Source organism: Mustela erminea, chromosome 21 (assembly GCF_009829155.1).
Source record: "Mustela erminea isolate mMusErm1 chromosome 21, mMusErm1.Pri, whole genome shotgun sequence".
Taxonomy (NCBI): Eukaryota; Metazoa; Chordata; class Mammalia; order Carnivora; family Mustelidae; genus Mustela; species Mustela erminea.
The window spans coordinates 6164796-6189883 of NC_045634.1; the positions used below are offsets into that span (position 1 = coordinate 6164796).

At 37.2% G+C, this 25088-nt stretch overlaps 1 protein-coding gene across 7 annotated transcripts in view; it reads left to right on the forward strand.

Annotated features, from left to right (window-relative positions):
- The window catches only part of NSD3 (nuclear receptor binding SET domain protein 3), a 121686-nt gene that overhangs the window by 42399 nt on the left and 54199 nt on the right, over positions 1-25088 (forward strand). For all 7 annotated transcript variants that reach the window (XM_032329043.1, XM_032329042.1, XM_032329045.1 and 4 more), the window contains 3 exons: positions 6413-7131; positions 14736-14807; positions 15861-16023. In XM_032329043.1, the coding sequence (XP_032184934.1) occupies positions 6457-7131; positions 14736-14807; positions 15861-16023 (910 nt within the window). In that variant the 5' untranslated portion in view covers positions 6413-6456. The remainder of the gene's footprint in view (positions 1-6412; positions 7132-14735; positions 14808-15860; positions 16024-25088) is intronic.

Below are 25088 nucleotides of genomic sequence, written 5' to 3' on the forward strand. Positions count from 1 at the left end.
CTCCTACTCCCCCATCTTCCCCCGTTCTCATGGCTACCATTTTTATTTATTTATTTATTCATTTATTTATTTAAAAGATTTTATTTATTTATTTATTTGTCAGAGAGCACAAGCAGGGGGAGCAGCAGTCAGAGCAGGCAGAGGGAGAAGCAGGGTCCCTGCTGAGCAGGGAGCCCGATGTGGGACTCCATCCCAGGACCCTGGGATCATGACCTGAGCTGAAGGCAGGCACTCAACCGACTGAGCCACTGAGGCGTCCCTCATGGCTACCATTTTTAAATCACCTTTTTCTTTTTTTAACTGTGTCCTTTGAAAAACAAAAGTTTTAAATTTTTTTTTTTTAAAGATTTTATTTATTTATTTGACAGAGAGAAATCACAAGTAGATAGAGAAGCAGGCAGAGAGAGAGAGAGGGAAGCAGGCTCCCTGCCGAGCAGAGAGCCCGATGCGGGACTCGATCCCAGGACCCTGAGATCATGACCTGAGCCGAAGGCAGCGGCTTAACCCACTGAGCCACCCAGGCGCCCAAAAGTTTTAAATTTTTAAAGTCCACTTTGTCAGTCTTTTTCATTAATGGTATTTGTTTAAGAAAATCTTTGCCTAACCCAGTGATATATATTTTTTTTTTAAAGATTTTTTTTATTTATTTGACAGAGAGAAATCACAAGTAGATGGAGAGGCAGGCAGAGAGAGAGAGAGAGGGAAGCAGGCTCCCTGCTGAGCAGAGAGCCCGACGCGGGACTCGATCCCAGGACTCTGAGATCATGACCTGAGCCGAAGGCAGTGGCCCAGCCCACTGAGCCACCCAGGCGCCCCGCCAGTGATATATTTTTGTCCCATGTTTTTATTCTAGAAGTTTTATCATTCTGACTTTACTTTTAGGTTTACGAGCTAATTTTAGTTCTTTTCAGGTATAATGTAAAGTAAGGGTTAAGGCTCAGTTTTCCCATACTGATATCCAGTCAGTTGTTCTAGCTCCATTTGTTGAAAGTACTCTCCTCTCTCTTTGAATAACCTTGACAACTTCGTGGTAGATTAGTTGACTGTGTAACTATGGGTATCAATATTTTAAATATGTATGTATTTATTTATTATTTTTTATAATGAGCATAACATATTTTACCAAGCAAGGAATTAGTGGGTGAGTAAAGTTATACTGTAGGGTGATATCTCCAGAAATCTGGCAGGAAATGGGAATATACTAATTATAAGTCCTCAGAAGATAGGGACTGTTTCTGTCATTTATTAATTGAGCAACAATGAACAAGACATACATGGTCTCTTCCCATGTCTGCCTTTTTAGAGCATGCAGTTGAGTAAGGGAGACAGACAATAAGAAGGTCAACACAGGTTTGTATAACATAGATCATGGTAAATGCTATAAAGGAGAAAAATAGGCTTAGTCAGTAGAATGAGCGGGGGATCTCAGAAGGCCTCTCAGAGGGATTATGTGTGTTCAGGTAGCTGGAGTAGATTATGTGAAGATCCTGATTGCAAAGGTGAAGTTTGTGTATTTGAGAAACTGAACAGAAGCCCATGTGGCTGGAGTGCAGTCCTTACAGCACAGAGTATTGGTAAATGACTTTGGAAATGTGAACTGTGGTCTGACTATGCAGGGGCTTGCTGGCTGTGATAAATAGCCTCGATTTTATTTGAGTGCATTGGGAAGCCCCTAAAGGTTTGTTCTTTTGTTTTTGCTTAAGACTATGTAGCTACTATCTAGATCAATACGTTAAGTATAACTAGCAGCTCAGAAACCTCCCTTTTGGTCTTATCCAGTGTTTATAGCCCACTCTCTCTACCTCCCAGTAAGCAAGTACTATTTTGACAGGTATCTCCATAGAGTTAGTCTATTTGTTTGTTTGTTTGTTTATGAGAGAGAAAGAGTGAACTCGCACGAGTTGGGTGAGGGGCAGAAGGAGAGAGCAAATCCTCAGGCAAACTCCCCACCTAGCAGAGAGCCTGATGCATGGCTTGATCCCAGGACCCCGAGATCATGACCTGAGCCGAAGTCAGATGCTTATCTGACTGAGCCACCCAGGTGCCCTCCATAGAGTTAGTCTTAACTTTATCCTGTTTTGAACCTTATATAAATGAAATCACATTGTATACTATATAAATGGAATCACTGTGTCTGGCTTCTTTCACTCAAAATGACATTGTGAGAGTCATCCATGTTGTTGAGTATAGCAGTAGTTCCTTTTTCTTGCTGTATTTTGAGAGGTAGTCAAATGATTGGGTTCGTTTTTGAAAGGAGACTGGCTGTTATATGGAAGAATAGATCATAGGCAGGAGAAGCAGCATGAAGACTGAAAAAATAGCTATGGAATAGACTAAGTAAGGAGATTGGACTAGCGTGAAGAAGAAAATATATGGAATGAAATAGGCAGTTATGAGATGTATACTTTGAAGATGAAACTCCAGGAGTTTACTGATACATTGAGGAAGAGTAGAAGTGAGGGTATGGGATGTATTGCAGTCCCAGATATCTGGCTTGGGCAACTGATATGGAGGTTTCTTTTTTTCTCATAGGAAGACACATGGAAGTAGAATAAAAAGTTGGTTATTGGGAATTTTAAGATACTTGTGAGATACAAAGGAAGCTGTCAGACATACATTTGGATGGCGGCTATGGAACTTACTGGAAAGAAGTGCAAAGTATGAATAATTTGTAGATGAGGTGGCAGCTGCCCTAGAGAGTACGGTATTGAATTAGAAGATCTGAGTTTCACCATTTTCTTTCAGCTTCTGTTGGATGTGTTATTAAGGACAAATCACTTGGTCTTTTTGAGTGCCCTTTCTTCACATCTATAAAATGGGAATAATATTTTGCTTCATAAGATTAAATAAAGTGTAATATGTGAGGAAGGCCACATTTTGTAGTTATTTGGGCCTGAGAATGCTCAGAAAAGTTTATTCATGCCTATACAGTTTGAGTTGGTAGGAAAGTCAGATTATGGAAGACCTTGAGAGGTGTGGAAGGGACTTGGTATAATATGGGGCTTTAGAGTTTCTTAGAAAGGGAATAGACTTAAAGTTTGGTTTAAGGACACATCTTCTAACTGTTGTGCAGGGAGGAATTAAAGATGAGAAATATCTAGAAAATCAGTTGTCATAGTTCAGGATTAAGGTGCTGAGGGCTTGGCCTGACATGGATCAAAGAACAAATCAGAGATTTCAGTGGAAGAAACTACAAGATTTGTTCAGTGCCTCATTTTGTGGCTTCACTGAGAGGGGAGAATCAGCCACCCACATGACTAAGGCTTCTAGCTTGGGAAGCTAGAGAAATAGTGGAAGCAATGACAAATCTGGGGTAGTCTGAAAGGAAAAATGAATTAGGGAAAGGACAGTTCATTCAGTTTTGAACATCTGACTCCTATAGTGTGGTTGTCTTTGGGTAGCTGGATATTCTCTGGCAGTTAGATATTGTGGTAAAGAGGGCAAGAGATTGATTCTTTTTCGGGTTTAATCACTAATGAGCTTTGTGGTCTTGGAAAACTTAGCATCTCAAATATTAAATGTAGTCATCTAAAAAATGAAGCTAACACCTGTCCTGTCAGCTTTACAGGATTGTTTTGAGGATCAAATAAGAATGCATGTGAAAATACTGTGTAATGGTAAACTCCTATATAATTTTAAGATGGTAATGTTATTTCCTTTCTTAGTTCAAATTAAAATGAAATATTTGGTTCTATGGCTAGAGAAGAAAAGGGGGAAAATACCAAACTTCTTAAAAGTTTGTGTTTGGAACTAAATCAGAAACATTAGAAACCTTAGTTCTCTGAATACATATGCCTGAAAACCTCTGTAGATTATAATTTGGGAGACTAATCTGGAAGCTGATCTTGTTATGACAGTTATGAGAACCAAAAACACAGGTTGCATCTTGTCAAATGTCAGTATTTAATTTGCCTTCAAGTTGGAAGTTCAAAGAACTTCTGAATTCCACCTGTACAGTTGCCCCCTGTGGTTATAGAATTTTAGAACATACCATTCTTTGTCTCTGAACTACACATTTTTGCCAAGGGTCAGATTAGAGTAATGTTTCAATTCTTCAGCTATGCATAAAGAAGTGATTCCTAACATTTATCAGCGTTACCAGTATGTTACCACTGGTTAGCATTACTGATTCTGAAACCAAACTACCAACCCTGTCAATGAAAGACTAGCCTTGTGCACTTGAACAAGTCATTTAACCTCCGTATGCCTCTATTTCCCAGTCTGTAATGAGAACTAAGGTTAACATCTACCTGAAGGTTGTTGGGAGGATTGCATGTACTGTATGTAAAGCACTGAGATTGGTTCCTGGTACATACTGAGCGCCATTTAAGAGTTAGTGGCAGTTACTGTAGAATAGTTAGTTTTCATTTTGGCAGTGATTGGGAATAAAGAACATGAATAGAAGAATCAGATCCTCTCAGAAGTTATGGCTGAGTGAAGTAGAAGTGGTAGCACGGTAAAAATCATAGGGCTTAGTGTCAGACACACTTAGATACAAATAGTAATTCTGTCCTTTTTGCTTTATAGTTTAAAGCAAGGCACCTAACCTCTCTGAAGCTCAGTTTCTTTTCCATATGAACCAAGAGTCACCATACCTATCCTACAGATTTGTTATGAGGATTAAATTAGAAAATGTACAAACTGCTTGGCCCAGAGTAGATGCTAAAAAATGAGAGTGCTGTCTAATACCCCCCTGCACCCCATTCCACTGTAGAGTGATAAGGGCAGTTTGATTTCCTGTATGCTCTTGTATTCATTTGTTTGCAATTTTAGAGCTTCTAAAATTCTTTCCATTTTAGCAGTGTAAACAGCAGCTGTTTAATTGGATCCGCCTTGAAAAGTGTATTGTCAGCTTTTCTTTGCTGTTTTGGGTTACGCGCTTTATCATTCTGGTAAATTCTACAACAATCAAGATAGTAGACATTATTAATTGGTCATAGAATCAAACTGGACTGTAACCTCACTGTCCTTCACAGTATTCCATGCAGCTAAAATCAGTTCATCAGACTCAATACAGTAGAGAATCCTCTCGGCCTTTAGGGCTTTCTAGAAGAAATGTTCATGAGATAATCAAAATAATACCTGAACTGTCCATTAATCCTGTCTCAAGATGTGGACTTGTCACTTTATGACTGCACAGAGTGGTTTTAAAACATTTCCTAATAGATGCTTATCTGTATTACAACATTGTTACATAACGTTAACATCTTTAGGCACCTTCTAGAGGAGGTGCAATAATTATAAGAGTATAATGCAATAACTACAATGCAAAGATTGTAATGCAGTGACCCAACTAAGAGGGTGCATCAGAATCAGCTGGAATGTGATCTTAAAATATTCATACTCTAGGCCTCACCCCAGATGTATCAGATTCATCAGTAGATAGATGTTGATTGACATGTACATTTTGTAACACTACCCCAGATGATCAGAGTTATGCCACTGGTTAAAAACAACTAATACTGTTAAGAATATAGCAAATCAGGCACCCTCACTACTGGTATGATGGTATACTGATACTGCAGAACCATTCTATAGGCTGTGCTGTATCTATTAAAATTTCAAATTTGTCTAATAAGAATACATACCTGCCCAAAGATGTTGAATTCAACATTTCCTGTAGACCAGTTCATAATTTCAAACAATTGTGAGCAGCTAAATGATCGTCAGTACACAAATGGTTAAGTACATCGTGGTATAGATAGCACAGTTGTTTATTGTGTTACTATTTAATAAAGTATATATGAAAATTATACATGCTGACGTAGAAATATATCTAAGATATATTGTTAAGTTGAACAAGAAAATCACAGAATCAAGTTTATTTTTAAAATTTTATGTGTAACTATATAAAGATTTGGAAGAATACTCATCAAAGTATTTACAGTGGTTATCCATGACAGAAGAATGGGAATGATCAAGAGGGAGGAATAGGCCTTTTTATGTTGGTATTTAAAATATTTGCAATAAGATTTTGTTATTTTTTGTAATAACAGAGAGAACCACTGGACAAAACATGAGTGATTTAAAGGAAGCTTGTATGGAACCTAATTTATATGTGTCAGAACACTGCTTACTTTGCAAATACCAGTTTTACCCTGAGACTTGTCGTTTCTAACTTTGGAAACAGAAAGGAATGCAAAACTATTTTGAACGTTTGCTAAGAGGATAATATTTTGTTACTAAAATTTTAGAAGTAATTGAGGGTTTCAAATAGATAAGTATTTAAGGTAAAAAGCATTTGACTTGTATCAGAATTATATTGGCTACCTGTTTTAAAAATATTTAGTGTTTGTGTATATCTGGATATGAAAACTAGGTACAGGATATTTTAGTGAATTCTTTTTCAGTTGAAAAGCCTCTAACCTGTGAGAATATTAACATTTTTTAATCTCCTCTTTTAAAACTTTAGGCCCGATGAGAGAAAGGGAAAGTTAAGGATGCTGGAGCAGAACAATGGATTTCTCTTTCTCTTTCATGCAAGGGATCATGGGAAACACAATTCAGCAACCACCTCAACTCATTGACTCCGCCAACATCCGTCAGGAGGATGCCTTTGATAACAACAGTGACATTGTTGAAGATGGTGGCCAGACACCATATGAAGCTACCTTGCAGCAAGGCTTTCAGTATCCACCTACAACAGAGGATCTTCCTCCACTCACAAATGGCTATCCCCCATCAATCAGCATGTATGAAACTCAAACCAAATACCAGTCATATAATCAGTATCCTAATGGGTCAGCCAATGGCTTTGGTGCAGTTAGAAACTTTAGCCCCACTGACTATTACCATTCAGAAATTCCAAACACAAGACCACATGAAATTCTGGAAAAACCTTCTCCTCCACAGCCACCACCTCCTCCTTCGGTACCACAAACTGTGATTCCAAAGAAGACTGGCTCACCTGAAATTAAACTAAAAATAACCAAAACTATCCAGAATGGCAGGGAATTGTTTGAGTCTTCCCTTTGTGGAGACCTTTTAAATGAAGTACAGGCAAGTGAGCACACAAAATCAAAGCATGAAAGCAGAAAAGAAAAGAGGAAAAAAAGCAACAAGCATGACTCATCCAGATCTGAAGAGCGCAAGTCACACAAAATCCCCAAATTAGAACCAGAGGAACAAAATGTAAGTTGAAACATATTTTTAAAAATTTTGTAATAATTCAGATTTACTGGAAGTCCAAGAGATATTTTCCCATTTTTATCCCTTCAAATTTAAATATTTCTGATAACTTCTTTCTCCTAATCCGAAGCAAGGAGCTTGAGATAATCTAATGGGTGCTGAGTAAAATTTTTTGACTAAATGAATGTACATCATTAGAGTGAAGAAATATTTTTAAAACATGGGATACTAATAAGGCTGCTTATGTTTCTTTGTCTAATAGTTTCACTTATTTTTATTTGTTTATGATGAACTCCTGGTTTCTAAAGATGAAGAGGAAAGGCAAAGAGAAGATGGTTAATTATATTGTTTGTTTGTTTTTTTTTATTTAGGCCAACTTTTCCCAGTGTTAATGACTTAATACTCATTACTAGTGTGTTTGCTACAAAATAAACTGAAGTGGGGCACCTGGGTGGTTCAGTGGGTTAAAGCCTCTGCCTTTAGCTCAGATCATGATCCCAGGATCCTGGGATCGAGCCCCATATCAGGCTCTCTGCTCAGCAGGAGCCTGCTCCCTCCTCTCTCTCTCTGCCTGCCTCTCTGCCTACTTGTGATCGCTGTCTGTCAAATAAATTAAAATCTTTTAAAAAATAAATAAATAAACTGAAGTAATAGAGGGACTCTTTTTTTATTAAAACCAGTTAGTATTCCTATATATTAAAACTTCAGGTGGAATTCTTATGAGTCATCCTTCATAGGTATGATGCATGCTGCCAAATTTTTTTTAGTATATCTGCGGTTTAGTATGAATTTCTTTATTAACAGGTATGTAACAAAGCAGGTCTAGCTTGAGTGAAGTTTTTAGTTAGTATTCTAATACATGGTGTGAATTGAAGACATTTCCCAAACATTGATGAGGAAGAAATAAGTATTTTGGCAACATTAGTTTGCTTTTATATCTGGTATGCCCGAATAAGTTAATTTGGTATCTTCTGTTTAAAGAAGTGCTTATTTCATACCAATTCACCTTTTCCTTGGTAGCTAGGTTCAGGTACTTCATACAGCTCAAATGTAATCATTTTCTGGAGTAAAAGGCTACACTGATTCTAGACTCTCCCAAGTCTCAGTGTAATATTTCAAACATATTTCAAAATATTTTTCTCATTTTTCTGTAGTTTTATTTATTCATTTATTCATTCATTTATCAATTATTGATTAAGTACATACTCTGTGCTAGACTCTTTGCTAAGAATAGGAATAAATGAAATTAAAAGTGTCTACTTTCAGTTTGCTTATATTCTAGTAAGAGGAACAAGATAATACATATTATGTACCAATGTATGAACAAAGTTGAGTTTTGGGGAAAAATCCAGGGTTTTTTGTATTGTTTTGTCTCTCTCCCCTTTGTTTCTCTCCCTCCCCCCGTAGCTTTTTCACCTTGCCCCCTTTCTCCCTCTCCCTTCCTTCTTTCCCTTTTTCTCTTTGTTACTTTCTCCCTTCCCTCCTCTCTTTTTTTCCAAAGAGAAAAAAAGAGTTCTTGTTAATTGAATTCTGATTAATTAAAATCTGTCACACATGGGGGATAGTTACAAATTTAAGCAATGAATGCTGTAACAGTTGTACTCCATTATGATCCTGGAACTTTAAAGGTAGGGCCTCAAGGCTCTTGCTTGTTGTTAGTACCATCCTTCAGTACTGTACTGTACTGTACAGAGGACCAGTGATGTTCACAAACTAATTGGTTTTGTAACCTTATGTTTTTTGTTGTTGTTTTAATTAGGTTTCTTCAACTTGAACAACATTTATTTTGTTTCCCTTAGGACAGTTTCTTGTAAGTGTTCAATTTTTGATACCCTTGTGCCTCCTGGTTATTACTAAGGGTCCAAGCCCTTACTTGGTGTTAAGCATTGTAGAGGGCTTAGAAATGAAAGAGGAGCTCAAGTGAGAGTCTGCTGATGCCACTGGACAGCTCCCCTCCCCAGATGCTTAAAGAAGCATAATGAGAACTGAGTGCTTGGAGAAAAAGTTTGAAACATTTGTCCTTAAGCTGGATTTGCTTTTATATATAATTTTGTTCCTTCAAAGCCCACTCATAGGTTCTTTTTTGAACAAACAATCTTGTTCAAGGTAATAGTTCGTGATTTCTCACTACTTCTTTCTTTCCTTTTTCTTGGTGTTTGATCTTACAAGTATTTCCAATTCTGAGCTGTTTGGCCTTCTAGAGAGTGACTGTTATTTGGAACAACCTAAGTATATCTCTCAACAATAGAATGTGTCCAGACATCTCGGCAGCAAGAGATCTGAGATCACTACTGAAATTGTATATTTTGTAATGCTCGTTTAGCTGTTTTTCCTCCTGTCAAATTAGAAACATGTGGAAGTGTTTCTGCATGTCTTCCTCCTTGGCAGGTATCATGCCTATGGCATGTGAGTGTAGGCCCTATTCAGACATTGGTCTTCCACCAGCACCTCAGTGGGCTTATTCACTAAGACTAGTCTCATTAACTCTTAGCTTGCCATTTTCACTTATAAAAAGCCGAATAGTGGCTTCTGTTCCATCAGCACTAAGTTAGAGCTTATGTTTGTTTCAGAGTATTAGGTCTTAAAATTCTTAGAAACTTTTGACATGCAAAATGTTCTTTTTGTACAGATAAACGTTTTAGTGTTTGAGATTATGCACTTAAGCTATGGAGAGTGCTGTGAATTGTATAAGACTGATGATTCATAGACCTGTACCCCTGAAACAAATTATATATTATATGTTAATTGAAAGAAAGGTTATGTACTTAAAGTCATTCAAAAAGTAAAAGAAAAATGCATGAATAATTTTTTGCCTTTGAATTTTTTTTCCACCTTAAATGTTGATTTAAGATTTTTTTTTGATTTAAGATTTTTTTAAATGTACGATTTTGCTTAATGTTTTGAAAATTTTTAGGGATTTGGAATTCTGCCAGGTTTGATGCATGTTATTCATCCTAATAAATCTCTTGCTTTTTTTTTTTAAGATTTTATTAAAAAAAAAGATTTTATTTATTTGACAGAGAGAGAGAGAGAGAGAGTACACAAGCAGGCAGAGAGACAGGTAGAGAGAGGCAAGGAAGCAGGCTCCTTGCTGAGCAGGGCTCGATTCCAGGACACTGGGATCATGACCTGAGCGGAAGGCAGAGGCTTAATCCACTGAGGAACCCAGGCGCCCCAGATCTCTTGCGTTTTAATAAAAGCATTAGGGCAAATTTTTTAAAAGGAATATTTTGGATAATGTTATTTCATTTTAGTTGCTGTCTTAAAGTATTTTTTCCTATTAAGAAACTTCTTGTTATTCTTTCTTGGGATATAGGTCTTTCCGTATGGAATCAGCTAAAAAAGTAAAAAAAGAGCTATATACCCATAAAATCAAATATTTAAAACTGAGGAGAGCTAACTCATTGTCATCTTTTTCTCTGACGCTCTCTTGCTAAAGCAACACTGTTAATACCAGAAAAGTTATCTTTTGTCCTTACTTGATTTTAATCTCTTTAAGCTTATCTATCCTTCCAGCAACTAAAGGAAAATGGATGTTATACCCAGAAGTATTTTATCTGTTGGCATTTTCTGACTCATTTTTCTTGACTCCTCAGTATTTGACTTCCATTGACCATGTTGTCTTAAAAACTTCACCCCTTAATTGGTGTTTATGATACTATGTTTTCTGTTGGTTTAATCTCCTTACTTTTCTGCTTTCTTTTGAGCTCAAGTCAGTGTCCACTAGATATTTTTCCCACCCCAGCCCCAACCCTGCTTAGCTTCTGAGATCAGATGAAATCAGGCACATTTCAGGGTGGTATGGCTATAGACTAAATGCCTCCTAGATATTTCTGTTTGTTCATGCATTAGCACACTTTACAAGGTATATTTCCTTTCTATCACTGCATCATCCTTATTTGACTTGTTTTTCTTTCTTTTATTTATATAGTCTTGAAAGCTTAGAATAAATCTTAGGCTTATTTCTCTCCCTTGCCATTGTTTCCCTTTTAAGATGAATCTGTAAACAATTTTAACAGTGTTTTAAGCTAGCCTGAAGCAAAAGCTAGCATTCTGAAACAAACCATTAAAATAATAATAATACATTAAAAAAAGATAAGGTATTTGGGGTTTTTTTACATCTTTTTTTTTTTTCTTTTTTAAAGATTTTATTTATTTATTTGACAGAGAGAGAGATCACAAGTAGGCAGAGAGAGAGGCAGGGAGAGAGGGAGAAGCAGGCTCTCTGCTGAGCAGATAGCCGATGCAGGGCTCGATCCCAGGACCCTGAGATCATGACCTGATCTGAAGGCAGAGGCCTAACCCACTGAGCCACCCACACGCCCAATTTACATCATTTTTTTAATCTTGAGGTATATTATATTCTAAGAACAACATTATTAATAAAATTATAGGTCTATTTCAAGATTTCTTACTATCTTCTGTAACATTCCACTTGGAAGGTAGAAAACCAGTAAGTTTTTCTCCAAGGATGGGTGCAAATGGAATGCAGTATTGCATTACTGCATGTACCGAATGCAAACCAGGAGGAAAAGGAAACAATTTATAACCCCCCAACAAAATAAGACATTTGAATAATAAAAAGTTTTGAGGGAAATTCCATCTTTAATCCAGAAAGGGAAAAATGTTAATGGACTTCAGACCAGTTCTTAAAATAATAGTAGGATTCTGTTGTTTGGCAAAGATGAGTCACTCCTTATCTATCTGCCCTCAAATGGAGTTACGGAGATCCCTTACTCCCAGACATCATGAAGATTGACTGTGCAGAGGAGGATGACTCCCTTTCTTAGCGACGTATGTACTTCCTCAAGTGGCCTTGTCTTCTTGTTGGTAGCTTGAGAATGAGAAGTGGAGGTGAAGGCTTAAACTACTGTAGATTGAAGTGAAGCTACCCAAAGGGCCTGTGCAAATGGGGACAGTATTTCCAGACTGCTTTATTCTTATACCAGCATTTTGGAAAACAGTTTTCATTTGAACTTAGATTTTTCTTTCCTTGCTCAACGAGTGTGTCCTATTAGATTACATAGTCATGATACCATCACAGACACATTTGACAGTGAATTTTGTGCCCATCAGCAACTTGTCACTACTTTTTTTCCCAAAATACTCTGCATGTAATAGCTAACATGATTTTTAAAAAACATAAATTGGTGTATGCTACTTCTTTACCTCATCCTCTTTGGTGGCTTTTTATTGCCCTTAATATAAAACGCTTGACTATACTTGTAATATAGCCTGCCTCCCCTCTCTCATCTTATAACCTCTCTCTTTGGGTAATTAAGTCAGTTGTAAAGGCCTTCCTGAAATTTCTACTTTTTAAGCCCCAGAAACTTCACACATGCCATGCCTTCTTTCTGGAATGTTCTGCCCATTTTTTAGTAGACTAACTACTCTTCCTCTGACTCTCAGATTATAATGGACTTTCTCAGAGAGGCCTTTTCTGGTTCATATTTAAAGATACACACTCTGGAGCGCCTGGGTGGTTAGTGGTTAAGCGTCTGCTTTTGGCTTGGGTCAGAATCCCAGGGTCCTGGGATTGAGCCCCATATCAGACTCCCTGCTTGGTGGGAAGCCTGCTTCTCCCTCTCCCACTCCCTCTGCTTGTGTTCCCTTTCTCACTGTGTCTCTCTCTGTCAAATAAATAAATAAAATCTCAAAAAAAGGGAAAAAATAATAAAGATACACACTCCCACATTATTTCTCTTCGTATATTTACATTGTATAAGTGTACGTTTTTAATTGTTTACTGTCTGTCTGTCCTACCCAACTGTAAGCTTTCTGAGGTGAGTGATCAAATTTATTCGTTTCATCATTGCATACCCACCTACTAGAATAGGGCCTGGAAAGTCATAGGTACTGCTGAATAAGTGATTGCTAATTGGTGTTTAGGTTGTTAGTCTGGCTTCTCATTTCCTAATAGTTACAAATCTTTCTACAATTTTTTATTTAATAAAACTTTGTTTTTGCTGTTTTTGTAACAGTGTCTTCAATTAATTGAAAATTTTAAGTAGCTTCTAGAATTACCCATATTTTAAAATTGGAATTAAGACTTAATTTGATGGGTATATCTCTCTTTATGCCATCTAAATTAAGTTCTGTTCTTTGACAAGTGAAAAGTCTTTAAAAAATCTTTTAAATTACAAAAGTGATCTGCTTTTTACAGGAAATACATGTAATACAAAAATATAGCTCTTCCTTCACCATTTCCCTAACCTCATTCCCCAAAGATAACTTCTTTTATCATTCTGGTATAAAATGTATCAAATACCTCTTAAGGCATGTATGGGCTATTTTAAAATGAAAAGTTGGAAGATGTTGATAGACATGTAGATTACTGGCATGAAATAATGCTATACTTAACCATCTTCTGCTTAGATGTTCTCCTTTTGTTTTCTGTAATTTCTTAAAATATAATTGCCTAATTGAAGAATGATATATTTTGAATTTTGATAGATACTTCTAAGTAGCCTTCCCAAAGGGTTGTAGAAATTAATTTTTAAGTAATATATGTGTGGGTTTTATGATTGGAAAAGTAATGTTTATCATAGACAATTTGACAAATAACAGAAAGGCACATCAAAACAATCACTTTTCCATCACCTGGTAGTATTCTAATTTTTCTTTCTGTACACATTAAAAAAAAATTATTTTGGGGTGCCTAGATGGCTCAGTGGGTTAAGCATATCTGCCTTCAACTCAGGTCATGATCCCAGGGTCTTGGGATTGAGCCCTACATTGGGCTCCCTGCTCAGCAGGGAGCCTCTTTCTCCTCTCTCTGTCAAATAAATAAATAAAATTTAAAAAATAAATTAAAAAAATTATTTTTCCAAGATTGGAATCATATTATACAAACTGCTTTGCAGTTTTTTCTTTTCAAATAACATTATATTGTTATTTTCCTATGTCATTTTATTTATTTATTTTTTTCAAAAGATTTTATTTTTCAGTTATCTCTGCACCCAGTGTGGCACTTGAACTCACAAACCTGAGATCAAGAGTTGCACGCTCTACCATTTAAGCCAGCCAGGCACCCCTCCCATGTCATTTTAAAATGTATGTTATTTCACTGTCTTGTTATACTATAACTTACTAGGCTAATTTAAATTACTGGACATCTAGATTGTTTTCTAGTATTTGCTCTTATAAATAGGACTAGTGTGCATATCTTTTTGTGTATTTATACCTCTCAATGCTTTTCAGTATACATATACATTTAGAAGTGGATTTGCTGGATCAGAGTCTGTAAATTTAAGGTTTTTCATACATGCCACATTGCTCTCCTGAAAAATTCCAAGTTACATCTTACTAGCCGTCTGAGAGTGCTCATTTTTCTGCACCCTGTTAGGTTAAAAAACAATAGCAACAACAATCAACACATAAGTTTTAAAAAGTAATAAGAAATGAGAGATATAGCTATGGTGTGGAATGGAACATGAATTTAAGACATAGCATCATGTACTGCAGCAGTTGTGTTCTTATTACCTACGTTATTCAATTAATAAATGTCCTTTATTCTCTTTCCTATTTAGTTTTGATTCTTTTTGTGTATGTCACTGTTCTTTGGTTGGCTGCCATTTTCTTCTTTTTATCTATACCTTTTCACCTAGAGACCAAATGAGAGGGTTGACACTGTGTCCGAAAAACCAAGAGAAGAGCCAGTACTAAAAGAGGACCCCCCGGTGAGTTGCTGTATTGAATACTGTCTAACCAGGGATGGGGTAAGGAGGTAAAGCAGGGGGGTTATATTGTAACACATACCATAGGTATTATTACAGTTCCATACTTCTGGATTTCAGAAACTATACTGAAATAAATCTTGGAGCTGGTTTAAGAGGTAGATACTTTCAGTGAATTATTTTTCTTTTCAAAGCTATGACCACTTTTTCTTATTGAAATATAATTGACATATATCATTATATTAGTTTCGGGTATACAAAATATTGATTTGATATGTATATGCATTGCAAAATGTCCGCTGAAATAAGTGTAGTTACTGTCTGTCACCATACAAAACTACAAAAATATTTTTATGACCATTTTTTTTTTTTAAGATTTTTTATTTATTTATTTGACAGAGAGAGATGACAAGCAGGCAGAGAGGCAGGCAGAGAGAGGGGAGGAAGCAGGCTCCCCGCTGAGCAGAGAGCCCGATGCGGGGCTCGATCCCAGGACCCTGGGATCATGACCTGAGCCGAAGGCAGCATTTTAACCCACTGAGCCACCCAGGCTCCCGACCATTTTTTAATGGATTATGTGAATTCTCAAGATGCCTTATCAGTTGGGGCGCCTGGGTGGCTCAGTGGGTTAAGCCGCTGCCTTCGGCTCGGGTCATGATCTCAGGGTCCTGGGATCGAGCCCCGCATCAGGCTCTCTGCTCAGCAGGGAGCCTGCTTCCTCCTCTCTCTCTGCCTGCCTCTCTGCCTACTTGTGATCTCTGCCTGTCAAATAAATAAATAAAATCTTTAAAAAAAAAAAAAAAAAAAAAAAAAAAAAAAAAGATGCCTTATCAGTAATAAGACATCAGAAATATCAGTCCTATTTTCAGTATTTGGAGTGGGGCTTATTATTTTCTTTCTCTTCCTTTTTGCTAGTTATGGTTAAGTATTAGGGCAAGTATAATTGAAGATAAATTTTACATGGTGAGCATGTTTAATTTACTTTGTTCATAGTTTCTTTCTTTTCTTTTTTTAAAATTTTCTCTGCTGATGAAGTTTTATGACCTTTTCCTATAGGTTCAGCCAGTATTATCTTCTGTTCCAACAACAGAAGCGTCGGCTGGTGTTAAGTTCCAGGTTGGCGATCTTGTTTGGTCTAAGGTGGGAACCTATCCTTGGTGGCCTTGCATGGTTTCAAGTGATCCCCAGCTCGAGGTTCATACCAAAATTAACACAAGAGGTAAGTAAAGGCACAAATAGATATTAAAGGTTAGGGGAAAAATTGAATATTAAATGTTGTATATGACTGTAAGGATATGCACATAAGGGGCACCCTGTTAGCTCAACTAGTTATGCGTGTAACTCTTCGTTTCAGCTCAGGGTCTCATGGGTCATGGGACTGAGGCTGCCTTAGGTGCGTGTTTAGTGGGGAGTCTGCTTGAGGGTTCGCTCCCTCTGCCCTTCCCCCCACTCATGCTCCTTCTCTCTCTCTCTAAGGTAAATAAATAAATCTTTTTAAAAAAAAGAATATGCATATAATCTGACACCAGAAGATATCAGTTTTAATAACCAGTGATTTAGTCATGGTCATCTTAATGGGCAGAAAGTCTCTACAACTGATAATGGTCCTTGTTTTCCCTTATAACACCCTACATTTGTGGGGCGCCTGGGTGGCTCAGTGAGGTAAAGCCTCTGCCTTCGGCTCAAGTCATGATCTCAAGGTCTTGGGATCGAGCCCCACATCGGGCTCTCTGCTCAGCAGGGAGCCTGCTTCCTCCGCTCTCTGCCTTCCTCTCTGCCTACTTGTGATCTCTGTCTGTCAAATAAATAAATAAAATCTTAAAAAAAACAATACCCTACATTTGTTTTATAGTTTCTTCTATACTTCTTTAAAAACCTTTATCTGACTGACATCTCATGTGAATTCCAAAAGAGAGAAAGCAGTTGGGTAAATAATAAGATGTCTTATAGAGCTTAGTAGGCATTTGGGCCATGCTTTTGTTTTACATGTTATTTCATCATTGACTCCTTTGAGTGGTACTTTTTACCCACACAAGTGCTTTTCATCCTGATAAAATTTTCAAGATGCTTTTTCCCTCCACTCCGTTTTTGAATCTGCAAATTTGCTGAGACATCTTTATACATTCAATACGACATAGACGTATGGCTTGAATCTATAGAATCCTACCTTAGGAATATTAATACATGTTGGGGAAGGATGTTTTCTAACTATTCTCTATTCTTTTCCATGGGTTTATCTAAAACATGTGTATTAGATTTCTGATATTCTAGCATTTGGAAAGGACTTGCTTAGTTAGGGGAAGGTTTGAGCTTGGAATTTATTTCTGGATATTTGCTTCATGAACTCACCTGTTATGTGTTTAATTTCTTCTTGTTTGTGACAGCTTTGTGCCTATTTCTTTTTTCTTTTACTTTAAACTTTCTGTCTTGCTCCCTGTTCACTGTTATGAAGAAAAAAAGTGTCTACATAAGTCTTGCAAGTCAGATTTGTGACAGAATCAGCCATATCTGTAACTTTTGTGCTTCATAGCCAGTAATATGCCCTGGTATAGAAAGCAGTTATCTGTCATTATACCCTGCTGATTCAAGATTGGGTAACTGGAAACATCAGTGGGGCAGAAGTGAAAACAACAACAACAAAAACCCAGCATTGTTGAATATCAACTTTCGTGCAAGGCACTGTATTAAGCAATTCTCTTATATATTTTATCTTATATATCTGAATTAAGCAATTCTCTTAAATATTTTATCTTATATATCTTAGATATGCAGTCCACATAGCAGCAACACTACAAAGTAGGTAGTATTATTATCTTTATGTTTTGAATAAGTAAATAGTTTCAGAGAGACCTTATTCCATAACCCCCACTCTTAAACATACTATATATTAAAAAGAAAACAATGAATTCACCTAGTTATAATTTATCAAGGTTGGGGGAAGGCAGTCCTAGTTGTTTGATTTATTACTTATTATTAAGGGTGTTGGATTCAGTAACCTCTGAAGTATCTTGCAGGTTTAATAATCTATGATTCTATGAGTGGGAGATTTTCCAAAGGATCAAGCCTTATTTAATTTTAATTCCAGGTAACATACAGTGTTCTTTCAGTTTCAGCTGTATAATGTAGTAATTCAGCACTTCCATACATCACCCTGTGCTCATCACAAGGGCACTCCTTAATCCGCATCACCTATTTAACCCATTCCCCCACCTACCTCCCCTCTGGTAACCATCAGTCTGTTTTCTATAATCAAGAGTTTGTCTCTCTCTTATTTCTTCCCTTTGCTTGTTTTGTTTGTTAAATTCCATGTATGAGTGAAATCATATGATATCTAACTGACTTAGCATTATACTCTCTAGCTCCGTCCGTGTTGTTGCAAATGGCAAGATTTCATTCTTTTTATGGCTGAGTAATATTCCCTGTGTGTGTGCGTGTGTGCATGTGCGTGTGTGTGTGTGTGTGTATCACATCTTCTTTATTTACTAGTTTGATAGGACACTTGGGCTGCTTCCGTATCTTGGCTATCGTAAACAATGCTGCTATAAACATAAGGGTACATGTATCCTTTTACATTACTATTTTTGTATTCTTTGGGTAAATACCCAGTAGTGCAATTGCTGGATCGTAAGGTAGTTCTGTTTTTAACTTTTTGAGGATACTCCATACTGTTTTCCATAGTGGCTGCACCCGTTTGCATGCCCACCAGCAGTGTAATCCCACATCCTTGTCAACACCTATTGTTCCTATATGGTTAATTTTAGACATTCTGATTGGTGTTATAGTTTTGATTTGCATTTTCCTGGTGATCAGAGATGATGAGCATCTTTTCAGGTGTCTGTTAGGGCAAAGCCTTCTTTAATAAAATAATCCATGTACCTATCTGGGTCTCTCCAGCAATCTGAGGTATTCTATCATGTGAGAGTTGTGGCTCTTCAATTCTCTCTCCTTAGAAAAGCATGATTTTTAGATTATATAATTTCACATTTAATTACTACATGAAAACCTAATTACAGCTTTTTTGGGTGGTACAAGTGAGAGCACAATTTGTGCTGCATCTGTATTTCAAAAAAAGTATTTACATTTAGGAATTAATCTAATCAAATCAAGTCATGATCTTAGGGTTGTGAGATTGAGCCCTGTGTCGGGCTCTGTGCTGGGGATGCAGTCTGGTTAAGATTCTCTCTCTGCTCTGTGCTCACACTTGCTCTCTCTTCCTCTAAAAAAGAAATATTTGAGAGTCATTATTTTTCTTCATGTATATTGTAATTAATAGATAGGATAGTAAAGATTTTTACTGAAAGTTTTAAATGATATCATTATACCTAATGAAATTTTTATTTTTTATTTATTTTATTTAAGCTCAATTGATTAAGATAGTGTATTACTAGTTTCAGAGGTTGAGTTCAATGACTCGTCAGTTGCATGTAACACCCAGTGCTCATTACACCCCTTGCTCTCCTTAATGTCTATCACCCAGTTACCCCATCTCTCTCCTCCCTCTCCTCTTGCAACCCTCAGTCTGTTTCTTACGGTTTTCTTAGAGTTTGGCTCCCTATCTGATTTCATCTTGTTTTATTTTTCCCTCCCTTTCCTTATGCTCCCTGTTTTGTTTCTTAGATTCACATATGAGTTAAATCATACAATTGTCTTTCTCTGATTGACTTACTTTGCTTAGCTTAATACTCTCTAGTTCCATCCACATCATTACAAATGGCAAGACTTCATTTTTTGATGACTGAGTAATATTCCACTATGTGTGTATGTGTGTGTGCATGTGTATACCACATCTTTACCTATTGTCACTTCTTTTTTTTTTTTTTTTAAGATTTTATTTACTTATTTGACAGAGAGCGATCACAAGTAGGCAGAGAGGCACTCAGAGAGAGAGGGGGGAAGCAGGCTCCTGCTGAGCAGAGAGCGTGGAGCGGACCTCAATCCCAGGACCCTGGGATCACGACCGGAGCCGAAGGCAGAGGCTTAATCCACTGAGCCACTCAGGCGCCCCCTCTTGGAACTTCTATTCCTAACTTTTTTTTTTTTAAAGTTTGAAACTAGATGGTTTTACCTTCATATTATTTTTCTTAAATAAAAACATTTCTGGGGCACCCAGCTGGCTCAGTCATTTGAGCATCTGACTGGAGATTTCAGCTCAGGTCATAATCCTCAGGGTCAAGGGATTAAGCCCCCTGGAGGGCTCCACACTCAGCTAGGCATCTGCTTGAGATTTTCTACCTCTGTCCCTCCCCCACTTATGTACATACATGTATGGGCTCTCTCTCCCGCTCTCTTTCTAAAATAAATAAATTTTTAAAGAAAATATTTCCTCTGCATTTTTCTTTTGGAATTCAGCCTATTATTCAAAGACAGATTTGCCAGTCTCATTTTTTCAGGTCTTTAGGTTTTTATTTCATTCATAGTTCTTTGGCCAGCAGGAAATAAAGTGATAATAACAAAGAGGCAGATTGTTTGATTTGTTTCATCTGTACTAATGTTGTAATAGAGGAAGAAGTTGAAAATAAAGATTAAAATGAGATTGCATCATCTGTGTTTTTGTTTTCATTTTTTTTTTTTTTTAAAGATTTTTATTTATTTATTTGACAGAGAGAGAGATCACAAGTAGGCAGAGAGGCAGGCAGAGAGAGAGAGGAGGAAGCAGGCTCCCCGCTGAGCAGAGAGCCCGATGCGGGGCTCGATCCCAGGACCCCGAGATCATGACCTGAGCCGAAGGCAGCGGCTTAACCCACTGAGCCACCCAGGCGCCCCTGTTTTCATGTTTTTAACTATAATTTAAACTGATTCTGAATAACTAACTGATTTTGAAAACAGATTATGCCCTATGTTCTTTTAACCTTGTTACCTGTACCCACTACCCTATTTTCCAAACTCACGTATTAGTTTAGGAGATATATATATATATATATATATATATATATATATATATATATATCTCATATGTATGCTATATATAGAGAGAGAAAGAGATTTTATTTATTTACTTGACGGAAAGAGACACAGTGAGAGAGGAAACACAAGCAGGGGAAGTGGGAGAGGGAGAAGCAGGCTTCCCACCGAGCAGAGAGCCCAATGGGGGGCTCAGTCCTGGGACCCTGGGATCATGACCTGAGCTGAAGGCAGACGCTTCAAGACTGAGCCACCTAGGCGCCCCTTCTTTTTTTGTCTCTAAAAACCCTTGGACTTTTGATAAACCTTCTTTGATTAATTATATTTAAATTTGTGCTTAGCTCTTCCTTCTCAGATTATATGGAAATTGAATTGTGAGTGTATTTCTCTCTTATAGGCTATATTACATAAGAAATTTTAATCTGGTTTCAAAATACTTCTTAGGTAATCTCCCATTAATGTCTAACAAAATTTTAAAAATTTCAAATACAAGATACAGTCGATTTCAGATAACTGAGTTCAACTTAAGCTTATACCTGTATTTTTCTAGTCAAGATCTGCTTATTATTTTTCTCTGCCTACCTGAATTGGATTCACTAAGTCCAGTTATACAGTACTCTATTAACCTGAGACATTTTCTGTAGAGTTGTGTTTTTCAAACTTTGTATGGAAAAAACCAGTTTTTGTTTGTTTCTTAAAACAAATGGACCAATACTTAACGTAAAATATATTAAAAGTAACTATTACAAAAAGGAAAGGCCCCTCCCCCCCAGCAAAAAAATATAATATAAGATCCCTGGTCATGTGCCTAAATGTCATGACAACATCAAATTATCATAGTTTCTAAATGCTTATCTTCTGTGTTTATTTTGTCACAGACTGGCTTGTTCTGGGAACCACACTTGGAGAGTAGCACTGTTCTAGAACAGCAGTTCTCAGATTTTTTGGTCCCATCACCCCTTACACTCTTACAGTCTGATGACTCTAAAAATCTTTTGTTTACATGGGTTGTATCTATTACTATTTATTTTAATTTGGAAATTAAAGCTAAGAAAATTTAAAAATAAATTTGTAAATTAAAAATTTACTAATTCATTTAAAAATTATATGTCATTGTATTTTTATGAAAAATACTTTCTCAAAAATATTGAGAAGAGTAATATCATTTTACATCATTGCAAATCTCTTTAATGACTGGCTAGATACTAGATTCTTGTATCTGCTTCTACATTCAATCTGTTAAAATTTCTTATTTTGGTTTAACTATATGAAGATAATCTGACCTCAGACAGATGAGTAGTTGAAAAGGGATACTGTATTTTAATAGACTTTTTAGGTAATGTGTATATATTTCTTTGATACTACACCAAAACTCAACAAGTGGTGGGTTAGTTGGAATATGGAATCTGAAATCATATCCATAACCTTTTTGTACTTTGTTACATTGGACTCCTTTGGTTCTGTCTTGCACTTTGAATGAATCTTTTACCTTTCATGATTTGATAACTTTACATATTGGCCATTTAAAAAATAGTGGTTTGGGGTACCTGGGTGGCTCAGTTGGTTAATTGTCTGACTTTCGCTCAGGTCATAATCTTAGGGTCCTGGGATTGACCCCTGCCTTCCCATGGGCTTCTACACTAAGCACAGAGTATGCTTGTCTCCCCTCCCCCTCTACTCCCTCTCCCCATGCAGTCCCACTCCCTTTTCTCTTTCCCTCTCTCAAATAAATAAATAAATAAATAAAACTTTAAAAATTTTTTTAAAAATAAAAAATACTGGCTTTAATAAATGAGATGTATCTTCCAAATGTTGACACATTCTTCTATAGATCTTTTTTCTTTAGATTGAGAGTGTGCATAGGAGCCAGGGGGAGGAGGAGAGGAAGAGATAATCTTTTTTTTTTTTTTTTTTTAAAGATTTTATTTATTTATTTGACAGAGAGAGATCACAAGTAGGCATAGAGGCAGGCAGAGAGAGAGGAGGAAGCAGGCTCCCTGCCGAGCAGAGAGCCCGATTTGGGACTCGATCCCAGGACCCCGAGATCATGACCTGAGCCGAAGGCAGTGGCTTAACCCACTGAGCCACCCAGGTGCCCAGGAAGAGATAATCTTAATCAAGGCTCTGATCTCACCATCCTGAGATCATGACATGACCTTAGCTGAAATCAAGAGTTGGGTACTTAATCAACTGGCCACCTGGGGGGGGCCCACCCCCCCCATTTATATTTATATATATATGTGTGTTTATATGTGTGTGTGTATATATACATACATATATATATATATATATATATATATATATTTAGATTTTATTTATTTATTTGACAGAGATACAGTGAGAGAGAGAACATAAGCAGGGGGAATGGGAGAGAGAGAAGCAGGCTTCCTGCCAAGCAGTGAGCCTGATGCGGGGCTCAACCCCAGAACCCTGGGATCATGACCTGAACCAAAGGCAGATGCTTGACGACTAAGCCACCCAGGCGCCCCTTTTATAGATATTTTTAAAATTACATTAGTTTGTATGACCAGTTATTTCATCAGAAAATTCTAGGGCGCCTGGGTGGCTCAGTGGGTTGAGCCGCTGCCTTCGGCTCAGGTCATGATCTCAGGGTCCTGGGATCGAGTCCCGCATCGGGCTCTCTGCTCAGCAGGGAGCCTGCTTCCTCCTCTCTCTCTCTGCCTGCCTCTCTGCCTACTTGTGATCTCTGTCTGTCAAATGAATAAATAAAACCTTTAAAAAAAAAAAAAAAAAAAAAAGAAAATTCTTTTATTATTGGGAAGTTGGAAGACCCAGGTTTTCCAAAATTCTAATATTTGCTTGAAAGATCAAATTTTGTCATTGGCAACAAATACTGTCAGTTGATTTCATTGAAATAGCAAACTTGCTTTGTTTGTTTTAAAGGAAATACCTGCCAAATGCTCAAGTTCAAGTAACCATAGTTTTTCTGTCAGTCGTTCTTTCCAGTAAAAATGATGAAAAAGTGGGCGCCTGGGTGGCTCAGTGGGTTAAGCCGCTGCCTTTGGTTCGGGTCATGATCTCAGGGTCCTGGGATCGAGTCCCGCATCGGGCTCTCTGCTCAGCAGGGAGCCTGCTTCCTCCTCTCTCTCTCTCTGCCTGCCTCTCTGCCTACTTGTGATCTCTCTCTGTCAAATAAATAAATAAAATCTTTAAAAAAAAAAAAAATGATGAAAAAGTGACCAGTGATCTTGCAGCTCAATCAGTCATATAAGTACTTTTCATCAAGATAACTGTCACCCTTCAGTAAACAAAAGTGCTTTATGCATACCTCCCATTTCAACATGCAGAATATTAAAAAGATAGTGTCCAGAGGTTGAAATTTAGTGAAATTAATCATTTTACCACTTCATCAAGGACATTAAATAAAAGCGGCTTTTTGTTTTTTGTTTTGTTTTGTTTTTTAAGATTTTATTTATTTATTTGACAGAGAGAGATCACAAGTAGGCAGAGAGGCAGGCAGAGAGAGAGAGAGGAGGAAGCAGGCTCCCTGCCGAGCAGAGAGCCTGATGCGGGACTCGATCCCAGGACCCTGAGATCATGACCTGAGCCGAAGGCAGCGGCTTAACCCACTGAGCCACCCAGGCGCCCCAAAAGCGGCTTTTTGTTTTAACTGCCAGTGTGTGGTTGTATAAGATCCCTGATCATGTGCCTAATGTCATGATAATGTCAAATTATCATAGTTTCTAAATGCTTACTCTTCTCTGTAACTAGAATGTGAGACTAGTATAGTTTGGTGTCACTCACTGTCTTTATTTGTGCTAACATCCCAGCAGTCTTACCATTGTTCTTGCAGTATTAAGTGCAAATGCTACCACACTGAAAAGACAGTAGCATCTTGGTATTATTGTGAAGACAGTTTTGACCTCACAGGATCCCTGAAAGAGTCCGTGCCCTCTTCTCCACCCTTGAGGCTGTATAGCCCACTTTTATACAGTCAGAAAAGCAATTTGACTAGCACTTTTAAAGTCCAAGAAAATATGTTATAAATATTTTTTAAAGATTATATTTGAGAGAGAGGGAGCACAGACACGAGCACCCACGCGCTAGGGAGCAGGGGTGAGGGGTGGGTGGACAGAGAGAGAGAAGCAGACTCCCTGCTGAACAAGGGCTTGATCCCAGGACTCTGAGGCCAAAGGTAGACAGTTAACCGATTAAGCCACCCAGACTCCCCTGTTACACACTTTTTGAAGAAAAAATTATTTATTCCCAGATTTGTTTATAAAAAGGTTTGAGACAAGGAAAAATAAGTTGTGTAACCAAGGTAACAAATCTGATAATTAGCAGAATTTCTGATTTTCTTTCTCTTAAAACTTGCTGGACAAATTTTAATCATTTGGGAGTGATTTTTTTTACAGTAACTAT